The sequence below is a fragment of the Pogoniulus pusillus genome, chromosome 5, assembly GCF_015220805.1.
Source record: "Pogoniulus pusillus isolate bPogPus1 chromosome 5, bPogPus1.pri, whole genome shotgun sequence".
NCBI lineage: Eukaryota > Metazoa > Chordata > Aves > Piciformes > Lybiidae > Pogoniulus > Pogoniulus pusillus.
The window spans coordinates 17,010,355-17,024,699 of NC_087268.1; the positions used below are offsets into that span (position 1 = coordinate 17,010,355).

At 50.0% G+C, this 14,345-nt stretch overlaps 1 protein-coding gene across 1 annotated transcript in view; it reads right to left on the reverse strand.

Annotated features, from left to right (window-relative positions):
• The window catches only part of CASQ2 (calsequestrin 2), a 52,464-nt gene that overhangs the window by 18,566 nt on the left and 19,553 nt on the right, over positions 1-14,345 (reverse strand). The window contains exons 2-6 of the mRNA XM_064143351.1: positions 12,063-12,147; positions 7,925-8,025; positions 4,394-4,505; positions 3,486-3,559; positions 2,909-3,039 (exon numbers count right to left, since the gene is read on the reverse strand). Coding sequence (XP_063999421.1) covers positions 2,909-3,039; positions 3,486-3,559; positions 4,394-4,505; positions 7,925-8,025; positions 12,063-12,147 — 503 coding nt within the window. The remainder of the gene's footprint in view (positions 1-2,908; positions 3,040-3,485; positions 3,560-4,393; positions 4,506-7,924; positions 8,026-12,062; positions 12,148-14,345) is intronic.

A 14,345-nucleotide genomic window follows, 5' to 3' on the forward strand; every position in this document is an offset into this window, starting at 1 on the left:
CCTCCCTGGGCAGCCCATTCCAATGCCAATCACTCTCTCTGCCAACAACTTCCTCCTAACATCTGGCCTAGACCTCCCCTGGCACAGCTTGAGACTGTGTCCCCTTGTTCTGTTGCTGCTTGCCTGGCAGAAGAGACCAACCCCCACCTGGCTACAACCTCCCTTCAGGTAGTTGTAGGCAGCAATGAGGTCATCCCTGAGCCTCCACTTCTCCAGCCCAAACACCCCCAGCTCCCTCAGCCTCTCCTCACAGGGCTGTGCTCCAGGCCCCTCACCAGCTTTGTTGCCCTTCTCTGGACACCTTCCAGTATCTCAACATCTCTCTTGAACTGAGGAGCCCAGAACTGGACACAGCACTCAAGGTGTGGCCTCATGTTCAGCTACTATCTACCAGTACCCCCAGGTCCATTTCTTCCTGGCTGCTCTCCAGACACTCTGTCCCCAGCCTGTAGTGCTGTTTGAGGTTGTTGTGGCCACAGTGCAGAACCCTGCACTTGGCCTTGTTAAATCTCACCCCATTGGCCTCTGCCCACCCTTCCAGCCTGGCAAGGTCCCTCTGCAGAGCTCTCCTACCCTCCAACAGATCCACAGCTGCTCCTAGCTTGGTGTCATCTGCAAACTTACTGATGCTGGACTCAATCCCCTGGTCCAGATCATCAATAAAGATATTGAACAGGACTGGGCCCAGCACTGATCCTTGGGACCACCACTAGTGCCAGCTGCCAACTGGATGTGGCACCATTCAGTACCACTCTCTGAGCCTGGTCCTCCAGCCAGTTTTTGACCCATATCAGAGTGAATCTGTCCAAGCCATGATCTGACAGCTTGGCCAGGAGCTTGTTGTGGCAGACAGTGTCAAAGGCTTTGCTGAAGTCCAGGTAGACTACATCCACAGCCTGCCCCACATTCACCAGGCAGGGAACCAGATTATCTCTACATCTACATTTGTCTCTACAGACCTGATCGTGTTTGTGCCTGATTAATTCTACTTCCAGCCTTTTGATTTCAGTCCCTTACTGGTGAATACAAACCCTATAAGAGAGGCTGAGGGAGCTGGGGGTGTTTAGGCTGGAGAAGAGGAGGCTCAGGGGTGACCTCATTGATGTCTACAACTACCTGAAGGGAGGCTGTAGCCAGGTGGGGGTTGGGCTCCTCTGCCAGGAAAGCAGCAACAGAACAAGGGGACACAGTCCTAAATTGTGGCAGGGGAGGTCTAGGCTGGATGTTAGGAGGAAGTTGTTTTCAGAGTGAGTGATTGGCATTGGAATGGGCTGCCCAGGGAGGTGGTGGAGTCACCATCCCTGGAGGTGTTGAAGCAAAGCCTGGCTGAGGCACTTAGTGCCATGGTCTAGTTGATTGGACAGGGCTGGGTGCTAGGTTGGAGTGAATGATGTTGGAGGTCTCTTCCAACCTGGCTGATACTATGATTCTTTTCCAACCCCCTGAAAGTCTGCTGGGAAATAGAGCTGCAGGAATAGCAGATAGCCTCTGTAACTATCCTGCACTGTGCTTTTAAGGGTGTGAAAGTAAAGCACCTCATTGGTAGCTGTGCACTTCTGCCTAATGCTGTGATTTTACACCGAATGAGCCTTTCTGGTCACTTTCAGAATGCTGGTAGCTGACTCCCTGAACAAAGTTGTAATAAACCTGATGGCAAGAAGCATGGAACATCCACAGCTCCTGCTGAATTTATCAAACATTGTACATGCTCAGTGACACTGCCACACTAGACCCAGTGCAGCCTGTAACAGCAGTGGCTTCCTCTCTCTGCCCACAGTCAGCAGGAGCCTCTTAGTTCAGCACAGTTCCTTGGAGCTTGGTCTGTGTTTGGACCCTGCCTTGAGATGTATCTGACATCAGGAGAGAGATATACTTCATTAGTGAAGTTGTTCTGGGGAAGAAGACAACCAGAGAGAATTTGGATTTGGTTGGATAGGCCTTGGAGAAGATAATCTTCTGTACAGATCTAAATTAAAAGCATTGGCAAGTAGGGCAAGATGTGCACTTGCCACTGCCAGCAAGCCTCCCTACTCTTTGAGAGCAAACTAACCAGGGAGAAGGAGGGTATGCTGTTGTCACAGCCCCATGCTGGTGGGCTCTGATTTTGGCTGTGCCTCTGGGAGTAAGAAAAGACCAGACAAAATTGATATCTATTAATATCTAAAGGGTCAGTGTCAAGAGGATGGGCCTGGCCTCTTTTCAGTCATGCCTAGTGACAAGGGGCAACAGTTCATAGAATCATTGATCACAGAATCATAGAATCAACCAGGTTGGAAGGGACCTCCAAGCTCATCCAGTCCAACTTATCGCCCAGCCCTATCCAGTCAGCTAGACCAAGCACTAAGTGCCTCACCCAGTTTTTTCTTGAACATCTAAACCGAAGGAGAAAAGTCTTTACTTTGAGAATGGAACACTGGCAACAGGATGCTCAGAGAGGTTTTGGGGTCTCCTTCTCTGGAGACTTTCAAAACCTACCTGGATGTAGTCCTGGGCAATCTGCTCTAGGAGAACCTGATTTAGTGGGCAGGGGGGAGGGTTTGACCAGATGATCCCCAGAGGGCTCTTCGATCCCTACCATTCTGTAAATCTGTGAAAATCATAGAATCATAGAATCAACCAGGTTGGAAGAGACCTCTGAGGTCATCCAGCCCAACCTAGCACCCAGCCCTATCCAGTCAACTAGACCATGGCACTAAGTGCCCCATCCAGTCTTTACTTGAACACCTCCAGGCATGGCAACTCCACCACCTCAATCAGATCTCAACCTTGGGCCAGCAAATCACCCAAAAGTGGTCATCATCCTAAGTTGTTTATTTTTTTTCTGAAGGATGCCCTAGAGCAAGGAGCCTGCCCTGACAGGCACTTTTATCCACTTGCCATGGCCAGGGGTGTCCTGTATGCTACATACCTTTTGTGCTCCTTCACAAACTCAACCAGCTCCTCTTCTGAGTAAGGCTTATCAGGGATGTGCACAGGCTCATCCATAAACGGTTCATAGAAGTCCACCTCGTTCATCTTCAGGCCTAGCTTCTTGGCAACCTGTTACAGTGCAGATGGTCAGAGATGTGTGAGCTTGATGTGCCTCTTTGCCATTCAGAGTGCAGGGATGAGCTCAAGCTGCTTTCTCTCTCTCAGCGTACGCTTTGAGGAGTGGCCAACAAAATATGAATGGAACTTTCCTAGGTCAAGAAAAAAGCCCACTGGTGCTCTCTGCACTACTGGTCTCAAACACTGGGGCAGAACAAGGCCAGACTCAACTAAAACTTAATCGGGATCAATCCCAGACCAGGACTTGCCTCCAGGATGCAGAAATGGCCTTTTATCTTGCATCAGGGACAAACCCAAATGTGGGCTCCAATACCACAAAGCATGGGTAGAATGAAAATGAGAAACTGGAGATGGGCATGAAATCTGGGAACACCCTGAGCTCCTGGAGAGCAGGAGGTGGAATCTGTGAGCTCCCACGGAGGTCTGTGGATGCTTACCCCTTTGTCAAAAGTGGCAAAGAACTTGATGTACGGCTGGAATTGTTCGGCGGCTTCTTCGAATGCCTTGTAATCTGGAAGGAGAAAAGGGGGATGAAGCAAAGATTTCACAGGCAGCCCAATCTGAGTAGGTGAGACAGCTGAAGGGAGAAGGGGACAAGCTGCTGTGGTGCAATAGATCTGGTAAAACGTTGCTTGTTTAGGTAGGAACACCTTGGGGGGGGGGGGGGGGGGGAGGGTTCGCTAAAGGCAAACCTCGTTAATGTGGAGTGCACACTACCAGCACCACCTAGAGAGCAGGGGGATTGCTTGGGGCTGGCAGAGGAGCTTGCTGGGGACAGTCTCAGCTGAGGGTTTCTCAAGACTTGTGGAAGCTGATATTTATGCCTCAGATGGTCCCTGGGCATGGGACCAGCCCCCACTCAGGCCTGGGCTTCTGTGAGGAGGAACAGGTCAGAGTCTATATTGGGCTACCCTAAGGTGTCCTGCCTACTGCTGCTGTGTGTTTGCCAGGTTGGTATTTAATGTGTGTCCCTCTTCTTCCCTTCACCTCCCTTCCTCTTTCTTTGACCTTTTGGGCTCATTCTCACGAGCAGTGTAACTGTAACCTCAGATGCTTTGGAATGAGGTAGACTAATTTTACTTCATGAGCCCCTGGATTATACCCCTCTTCTCTGGACAGCAGGCACCTTGCAGAAGGGACACTGCTGTTGGTGTAGGAATGGGCTCATTCGCAGCAACGACAGGAATGTCCCTGCAACCCCACCTCATCCTCCAGCAACTTTGTCACTGTCACAGCCTTATCACATACCCTTCACACCCTTAATGTTAATGCAGAAGAAATAATGCCCAGCCTCCAGAGCCCCAAGCTTGGGCTCCAAGCCCCTCAAGGAACACATTTATCTTACGTTCAGAATCCTCTCCTTTGAAGTAGCCAATGAGTTTGATTTCATCGTCGATTTGGTCGAAGGCTTGAAGCTCCAGCTTGCTGTTTATGACCTCCACAGGATCTTCTAGTAGCTGCCAGGACAAATGCATTTGGTAACACAACAATTTGTAGCACCAACCTACGCCTAGCGGCCTTTGTGGGGAGAAAGAGGTCACCTAATTTCTCTGCTGCTGGAAACTCTGCTTAGTGCTCTCTGTCTTAATGTGAGGGACTGAGACATGCAGGTCACCTTCAGAGGAAGCCGTTATTAGGTTCTCTGATTAGGTTGAAACATCAAGAGAGAAGCTGAGAGGTTCATTTAGGTCTGGGTAACCTAAATGAGTGCTGAAGGACCTGCTGTGATGCGAGATAAGAGTTGGACTCGATCTCTTTGGGGCCCTTCCAAACCCTAACATCCTATGATCCTATGATAAGGAGTAGCAATTGCAGCTGGCTCTAGCAAGACTGAGGAGAAATCAGCTGAAAGGGGCAGGTATGGGGACCATGAGCTTCTGTGTGTTCTGTATTCATTTTCACCCATCATTTGCTGAAAGAGGTCAATGCAGGGAACTTGAGTTTTTTGGAAAACCTTAAAACAAAGACACTACAGGGTGGCCAAACAGTGTTTTGGAGTAGTGGAAAGTCATGTGGATTTTGCTGCCTGCTCTTCCTGTGCTTTGGCCCCAGGGATGTCACAGTGTGGCTGAGAAAGCTGGGAGACCTATCCATCTTTTCAGCCTGTCATTAATACAAACTTGCTTCCGTTTTCTTTACTAGCCACTGCTGGTGAAAATATTTGGGCTGATTATTTTGCCCAGCAATACTGGTATCAACCAGGTGTGGTTTCACTAGAAAACAACCCCCCAAGAAAGCAGCCAGCCCACAGAGGAGCAGAGAGGGTTTGTTTTCCTTTGAGATCAGGCTGCCGAGGCACCACTGATGTGTTTGGTTTTGTTTCCCTGCTCTGCCTGGTATTTTCTCTTTTGAATGGAACACACCCAAGCAGAAATCCTTGTTCTCTTCCTTTGCTCACAGAACGTGATTTTTCAGTGGCACACCACAAAGCAGAGCAAACATAACCTCACAAGGCACCTTAGACCGCACCCCGTGCGAGTGGTGCTCTGGCGTGAGGCTGTCTCTCTGCTCTGTGTCCACAGCTCCCTGCTGCCATAATGACCCGAGCCATAGGACCGGGGCAGCCCATTGCTGCCAGGGTCACAGCAAAGCCTTGCCCTGGCTGTTGCACTACTGGGTGGGGCAGATGCCTGTTTCTGTCCCTGAAGCCACTTGCATGTGTTTTGGCCACAATATCTGATGTGCAAAGCCACAGTCATTGCCACAGGCGATCCAAGGTCCGAGGTGGATGCTTTTCTCTTCAGCCATGCCTCTCCCCACCAGCACTCCTGCACTGCAGGCTTGTGAGGAGAGGCTGAGGGACCTGGGGCTTTTTGGTCTGGAAAAGAGAAGACTGAGAAGGGATTTGATAAGTGTTTATAAATATCTGAGGGCTGGCCAGGATGGGGGGACAGGCTCTGCTCACTTGCTGCCTGGGATAGGACAAGGAGCAGTGGGTGTAAGTTGCAGCACAAGAGGTTCTGCCTCAACAGAAGGGGGAACTTCTTTACTGTAAGGGTCACAGAGCACTGGCAACACAGTCTGCCCAGAAAGGTTGTGGAGTCTCCTTCTCTGGAGACTGTCAAGTCCTGTCTGGATGTGTTCCTCTGTGATCTGAGTTAGATAGAATTGTCCTGTTCTGGCAGGGAAGCTGGACTCAACGATCTCCTTGGGTCCCTTTCAACCCCTAACATCCTGTGAGCCTGTGATCCTGTGACCACTTAGGCAACCTGCCACCTTTGGAAAGAAACCTTTGAAACTCCACTGCTTTATTTACCCCACCCCAATCTGCTTTATTGCATAACTGCTCATCCAGGGAAGCTCCTCTCTACAACATCCCTGGGCAACCTGTGCCAATGTTTCATCACCCTCACTGTAAACAACTTCTTAACATCTATTCTAAATCTCCCTTCTGGCAGTTTAAACCCATTACTCTTCATCCTGTCATTACAAGACCTTGTCAATAGTCCCTAACCAGCCTTTTTGTAGGCCCCTTTTTTAGGGGCCTACTGGAACAGGCTGCCCAGGGAGGTGGTGGAGTTGTCATCCCTGGAGAGGTTTAAGAGGAGATTGGATGTGGTGCTTGAGAGTATGGTCTAGTGATGAAGGATGCTGGGATAAAGGTTGGACTGGATGATCCTGGTGGTCCTTTCCAACCCTAATGATTCCTAGTGATGAGAGGTTGTGCTGAGGGATTTGGTTTAGTCAAGGATTTGTCAGTGTGAAACCAATGATTGGACTCCATGACCTTGAAGGGCTTTTCCAATCTAAGAAATCCTGTGATTCTGTGATACTGGAAGACCACTATAAAGTCTCCTTGAAGCCTTCTTTTCTCCAGGCTGAAGAGCACTAAGCCCTTGCTAGTACCTTGATCTTCTCTCACGGCAGTGCAATGCAGTAGGTTCACTGAAGAGGCAGCAGAAGACTACACTGTTTCGGTGGTTATGTCTAGAGATGGGCAAATAGTTTGCAGCATAGGTATTTTTTCAGTAAACTGAGCTCTTTTTAGTTGCTCTCTGAGGATGCTACTTCTTGGATTTATTTTTTTTTAAACTCTTTGGGCTCCTTAATTCAAGAGAGATGTTGAGATACTGGAATGTGTCCAGAGAAGGGCAACAAAGCTGGTGAGGGGCCTGGAGCACAGCCCTGTGAGGAGAGGCTGAGGGAGCTGGGGGTGTGCAGCCTGCAGAAGAGGAGGCTCAGGGGTGACCTCATTGCTGTCTACAACTACCTGAAGGGAGGCTGTAGCCAGGTGGGGGTTGGTCTCTTCTGCAGGCAACCAGCAACAGAACAAGGGGACAGAGTCTCAAGTTGTGCTGGGAGAGGTCTAGGCTGGATGTTAGGAGGAAGCTGTTGTTGGAGAGAGTGATTGGCATTGGAATGGGCTGCTCAGGGAGGTTCCTGGAGGTGTTGAAGCAAAGCCTGTCTGAGGCACTTAGTGCCATGGTCTAGTTGATTGGCTAGGGCTGGGTGCTAGGTTGGATTGGATGATGTTGGAGGTCTCTTCCAACCTGCTTGATTCTGTGATTCTATGATTCTTTGACTGAAAGGTTTTGCCAATGGCCAAGTGTTTGCACAGCAGCTCGCTAACTGAGGTGGGTGAGTAGTAGTTAATGAGGGACTGTTTCTTGCCTCCAATCAAACACTCTATATAAACAGGCTAGCAAGCAGAGCATCTTTAAGACGTAAGTGGCTGGTGGCATGTACATATACCAGCTTTCCCGGGAACTCGTGGTCAGGTCAAGTATTTGGGAAGCTGGAAAATGTCATCTCTACCCATGTGTAAGAAACAGGGATGGAATTTCAAACAAAGATAAACTGTGTTATTTAGCAGAGGGAGCACTTGCAAGCCCTTTCTGAGGGGCTTTTATTTAGCTTTGAGCTTATCTGTGCTTACATCCAGAAGGAATTCCACCAAGACGTCTGTGGCCAGTTCCCCATCAAATTCAATCAACCGCTCATCCTTAAAGACATAGAGACTCCCCTCTTCCACCAAACCTGAAAGAAGGAGACAGAAAACATAATGTCCACATGTCAATGGAAGCATTTTTACTGCAGAGGATCTTGCCTGCTCTTCTAGCAATGCCTCCTGAGATAGTATAGTTTCCAGTTCACTGTGCTGGTCGAGTTGGAAACAACCTGAACAATTTCCTGACAGCTGTTTCAGGTGTTTGAGATGATGACCTTCTACAAGAAAGGAGGATCTGAGGAACTGAAGGGCTGGAGCACCTCTCCTGTGAAAACATATTGAAAGTCTGGGCTATTCCGTCTGGAGAAAGAGAAGGCTCCAAGGAGACCCTAATGTGACCTTCCAGTATCTGAAGAGGGCCTCCAAAAAAGCTGGGGAGGGACTTTTTGGGATGTCAGGTAGTGATAGTTCCATCAGGAATGGGGCAAAACTAGAAGTGGGTAGATTCAGATTGTATGGTAGGAAGAAGTTCTTCAGCATGAGGGTGGTGAGGCATTGGAACAGGCTGCCCAGGGAGGTGCTGGAAGCCCCATCCCTGAAGTCTTTATGGCCAGGCTGTGTGGGACTCTGAGCAACTTGATCTAGTGTGAGGTGTCCCTGTCCATGGCAGGAGGGTTGGAACTAGATGATCCTTGAGGTCCTTTCCATCCCTTACAATTCTGTGATTCGATGAACTGCAGGCCTGTAAGTCAGAGATAGATGCTGAAGAAGGTCATGGAGCAGATCATCTTGAGTGCCATTATACAGCATGTGCAGGTGAGGAGCAGGTCTTCCTGAACCTGATCTCCATCCATGATAAGGTGATCCACTTAGTGGATGAGGAAAAGGCTGTGGATGTTGTTTACCTGGACTTTAGCAAAGCCTTTGACTCTGTGTCCCACAGCATCCTCATGGAGAAACTGGCTGCTTCTGGCTTGGATGGGTGGATGCTGCACTGGGTAAAAACCTGGCTGGGTGGCCAGAATCAAAGTTTGATGTTGAGCAGATTAAAATTCAGCTGGTGACCAGTCAAGAGTGGCGTTCTCCAGGGCTCAGTATTTGGGACAGTTCTCTTTAAGGTCTTTATCAGTTATCTGGGCAAGGAGGATTGAGTGCACCCTCTGTAAGTTTGCAGATGACACTGACCTGGGTGGGAATGTTTATCTGCCTGAGGGTAGAAAGGCTCTACAGAGGGACCTGGACAGGCTGGGTTGATGGACTGAGGCCAGCTGTATGAGAATCAACAAGGCCAAATGCTGGGTCCCTCACTTGGGTCACAATAACCCCATGAATGCTCCAGGCTTGGGGCTGAGTGGCTGGAAAGCTGGCCAGCAGAGAAGACCAAGGGGTGCTGATCAGCAGGAGGCTGAACATAAGACAGTGTGTTCCCAGATGGCCAAGAAGGCCAACAGTATCCTGGCCTGTAACAAGAGTAGTGCGACCAGCAGGACAAGGGAAGTGCTTGTTCCCTTGTACACTGGTGAGGCTCCACCTAGAGTACTCTGTTCAGTTTTGGGATCCTCACTGCAGGACAGACCTTGAGATGCTGGAACACGTCCAGAGAAGAGCAATGTATCTGGTGATTGGTCTGGGGAATAGGTCGTCTGAGGAGCGGCTGGGGGAACTGAGATTGTTTAGTCAGGAGAAAAGTAGGCTGGGGGGGAACCTTCTTGCTCCCTACAACTACCTGAAAGGAGACTGGAGTGAGGTGAGGTCAGTCTCTTCTCTCTAGGAACAAGCAATGAGGTAAGAGGAAATATTCTCAGTTGCATCAAGGGAGGTTTAGATTGGACATTAGATGAGACTTCTTCACCGAAGTAGTCCTCAGACCCTGGAATGGGCTCCCTAGGGAAGTGATTGAATCCCCATTCCAGAAGGTGTTTCAAAGACTAAGTGATGTGGTGCTGAGGGTTGTGGTTTAGCACCAGACTTATTAGAGTCAGGTACTGGTTGGACTTGACAATCTTAAAGATGGTCTCTAGGATTCTATGATTCAAAGCAGAGGGGACAGACCTCAGCCAGAACTTGTGCTATTTTCTTCCCAACTCTTGAACTTTTCATTCAGGTCACAGTTTGTCCTGAGCTGGAAAAGTTCTGTACCAGGAACTTGTTTTAACTTGGCTAGCTATCTTGCAGTAAATAATACTGGGCTGTAACTGACATTCCAAATTTTAACAACCTGTCACTGGAGGGAAAATGGATTTTGGTGCAGGTTGTGCTCTCTGCCAGAAAAAGGCTTAGCTACGTGAACACAAATAGTGACCTGAAAGCCAAAGCGAGCTTCAAGGTCTCTGAGATTCAGCTTGTCTTGGCAAAAGGGTTTGAAACCTATGGCAGGGATGCCACATATGTCAGATTTTCATGGTAGATCACTGGATTAAGATCTGGGACCCACAGCATCTCAGTGGAGGCTTCAAAATGATGTGTTTATGTGCCATGGTATTTCCATATGCCTTTTTGGGCTAAAATATGAGGGGATTTCTAGCCTGTGGAAGGCAGCTGTTCCCAGAGGTGGGCAATGCAAGCAGCCTTTCACCTTTATAGCAAGTTTGGCTTGGTGGCTGCATCCAAAGAGTGGCTGTCAATGGCTCCATGGCCAAGTGGAGGCCAGTGACAAGTGGAGTCCCTCAGGGATCAGGCCTAGGAGCAGTCTTGTTCAACATCTTTGTGGGTGCTACAGACAGAGACATTGAGTGCAGCCTCAGCAAGTTTGCTGACAACACCAAGCTGTGTGGTGCAGCAGACAGGCTGGAGGGAAGGGATCCATCCAGAAGGACCTGGACAGGCTGGAGAGGTGAGCACAGGCCAACCTCATGAGGATCACTAAGACCAAGTGCAAGGTCCTGCATCTGGGTCAAGGCAATCCCAAGCACAAATCCAGGCTGGGCAGTGAGTGGCTGGAGAGCAGCTCTGAGGAGAGGGACTTGGGGTTGCTGCTGGTGGACCAGAAGCTCAACATGAGCCAGCAGTGTGCACTTGCAGCCTGCAGGGCCAACCAGAGCCTGGGCTGCATCAGGAGAAGTGTGGCCAGCAAGGCAAGGGAGTACTGCATCCAGTTCTGGAGCCCCTATTCCAAGAAGGATGTGGAGATGCTGGAGAGTGTCCAGAGAAGGACCACGAGGATGCTCAGTGGGCTGGAGCAGCTCTGCTGTGAGGACAGACTGAAAGAGTTGGGGTTGTTCAGTCTGCAGAAGAGGAGGCTCCCAGGTGACCTTCTTGTGGCCTTCCAGGATCTGAAGGGGGCCTCCAAGAAAGCTGGGGAAGAACTTTTGAGGCTCTCAGGGAGTGACAGGACTAGGGGGAATGGAGCAAAGCTGGAGGTGGGGACACTCAGAGTGGCCATGAGGAGGAAGTTGTTGAGCATGAGAGTGGTGAGAGGCTGGAATGGGTTTCCCAGGGAGGTGGTTGAGGCCCCATGGCTGGAGGTGTTTAAGGCCAGGCTGGATGAGGCTGTGGGCAGCCTGCTGTAGGGTAGGGTGTCCCTGGGCATGTCAGGGGGGTTGGAACTGGCTGATCCTTGTGGTCCCTTCCAACTCTGACTGATTCTATATTTCTAAGTTTCCTTTTCTGTTTTGGGGGTGAAGACAGAAGGATTAGCCCCTGGATGCCAAACAACTGGAAGGTTGTACCTTCCCTGTTAGTGACCAGGGTCATTCTGCCACGAGGCTGGAGACATTTGGGGTCCTATACAATTTGCCAGTAGATTTTGGTTCTGTGCTGCTGTGTCTGTCAGACCTGTAGGAAGAGCATGGAGTCATACCATGACACCTGTTTGCAGTTTCTGCTGAGCAAGCTGTGAGCTTCCACTCTGTCATCACTATGACATGAATTGGCTTTCTTTTTTTCAGCTGGATTGATTTGTTTTGGCACTCTCAGCCAGGAAGCTTTTTAGTGGAAGGGTCTCAGCTCATCTCTTTCATCTTTACCCTGATGTTTGGTTGGGTAAGTCATCAGTGGGCAATTGCCACTATCATCCTCCTCATCCTAGTGAAAAGGATTTATTTGACTGTCCTCTGTAGGGTTGGCTGTTGGGCATTCTTCTGTGCTCTCTCCAAGCTATTGCAGAGATATCAGACATGGGACTCACCTAACTTTTTGGCAAGTTTGGCATCCTTTTTGGAGTCCACCATCCCAAAACCAATGCTCCTGGGCTCCAGGACCTGAGCTGCCAGCTGTGGAAGGAAACAGCACCCAACATTAGTGTCACTTACACCATAGGGTATCTAAAGGGCATCGTGCACTGCTAGCATGGCATGACAGACACAAGTGACCCATATTCTGCTTTCCAACAGCACCAATGACTGGGATGCATCACATGCTGCCTTCCCACTGAGATAACACTGCCCAGAGGTCACAAGGGTTGAGTTTCTTCCCACTATGTCCCAGCACTGAGTTTGCTGGCAAGACCATAAGTTGTTAAGTGCTGCTTGGCACTGGTGGATGTCTCCTGAACAAACTGGGGACACCAAAGCAGTGGGCATAACTAAGAGAAAGAGCTGTGCTGCCAACACAAACCAAAACCAGACTTCCTTAGTGGGAAGGGAGTGGAGTGGGACACGTGGGCACCATGGACATTTAATGTGTAACTGCTTGGTGGCAGGCAGCAGTGGCTGCAAGCTGGAGGAGATGCAAGCACTGCAGCTGCACATTTCCCTCATGCATGTGGTGGGAGGGCCAGAGCAGGCATCCAGAAAAATAAAGCAGCCTCCTGGCTTTGCAAAAGCAGTCCCTTCTCCTGCAAAACACTTTAAGTCACGTCTCCTGTTCAGGCTTCGGTCATGTCTCCTGTTCCTGGTTCCATCTTTTTGCTTAAGGAATGGGTCTAATCCTGACTATGCTCGTGGGTTGCCTCCTGCTCCTGTTGCCTCCTCAAGCTGCACAAAACCACTGCCACCCGTTCCCACCAGTTTTGAAGAAGGGGCCTCTTGGAGAGATCAAGTTTCTGCCTGTTTTGTGAAAATAGATATGTGAGGAAAGGAGAGACGCTCTGCAAGTGCCCCATGGAGGGAGCGGCCCCGGGCGAGACCCTGTGAATACCAAATGGGCTCCACAGAGATGAGGTGACCTTGGGAAATGAGTTCCTTCACCCACCAGATAACTGACTTAGTCCCACCACAAGTATGACAGAGACCCTACAAGGTGGTAATGATGCTCTGAGGTCAACAAGCAGCTGTAAGAGCCCACTCCTCCTCCCTCTCCTTCTGTGCTCCATGAATGCCTCTGATGCTGATGATTTCCTAGCTGTCCTCTCTCCCAACCCTACTAGATAGGGGAGGAATAGTGGAGACGAGGGGTTGGGGGCCTCTGAGAGAGGAATATCCCTATTAGGGCACAGCTGGCTGTGCTCAGATATGGGAGGCTAGAGTGGGGGCAGAAGAAAAGCTGTGGCCAGAGAGATGGAGGGCTGGTTTATGAGCAACACCCTCCCTCAGGACCCATTTTGGCACCCTCCCCCAGCCTCAAAGCCAGTTTGAATGTCACCCAGTGACACTGCCCCCACGGATGTGTGCCCCCTTGGCTCCCCTGCTATAAATAGCCTCTGCCTGTGCCTAGCTGCTATAACAATGAGCAGTGATTAAAGGCATTGGGGAGCGAAAGCTGTGGGGCAGCCCCTTGCCTGCACACCAGAGTGTTATGGGTCTGACCAGCTGCCCATGCTGATAGCATCCAGCCCTTCCTTGAAATCCTGAGTGCTGATAGCAGGCACTCTGGTGATCAAGGCTCAGAGAACTTGCTTGGGACAAAGGCCATGGCTGTCTTCTCTTCCACGCAGAGTGGGTGCATCTGAGATCTATACCAATGCCCTCCAAAAGGTCTTATTCTCTGCCAACCTCCACAACATCACCACGACCTTGATCCCCGCCTTGGCTCCCTGGTCTGTTGTCTTTACTGGGAAATGCCAGCATATGAAGCCAAAGAAGTGCTTGTGTCATGCCAGCAATGGGACTCACTGCTCTTTCCTTGCTCTCTGCCAGTGTTCAAAAAAAGAGTGGATGGGACGCTTAGTGCCATGGTCTAGTTATTTGGACAGAGCTAGGTACTAGATTGGACTGCCTGATCTTGGAGGTCTCTTCTGACCTGCTTGATTCTGTGATTCTATGAACTAAAGGTGAGGCTGCATGTTCAGCACCTGTGCTTACAATAGATACCACCTGAATGGGGCACAGCACTGCTCTGTGTTTGCCTGTCAATTGAAAAGGCAAGTGAGCACTGGCCTGCCACCAATCTGGCATCCCATCCCCTGGCTCAGGTCATGGGTGTCTGTGTTAAAGCACTGGAGAGCAGCTGGTACCCAATAGTGCAGGGAGAGATGGGTAACGTCTATGACATAGACATCTACGAGTGGACAGTGGCGAGAGAAGCTCTTCTC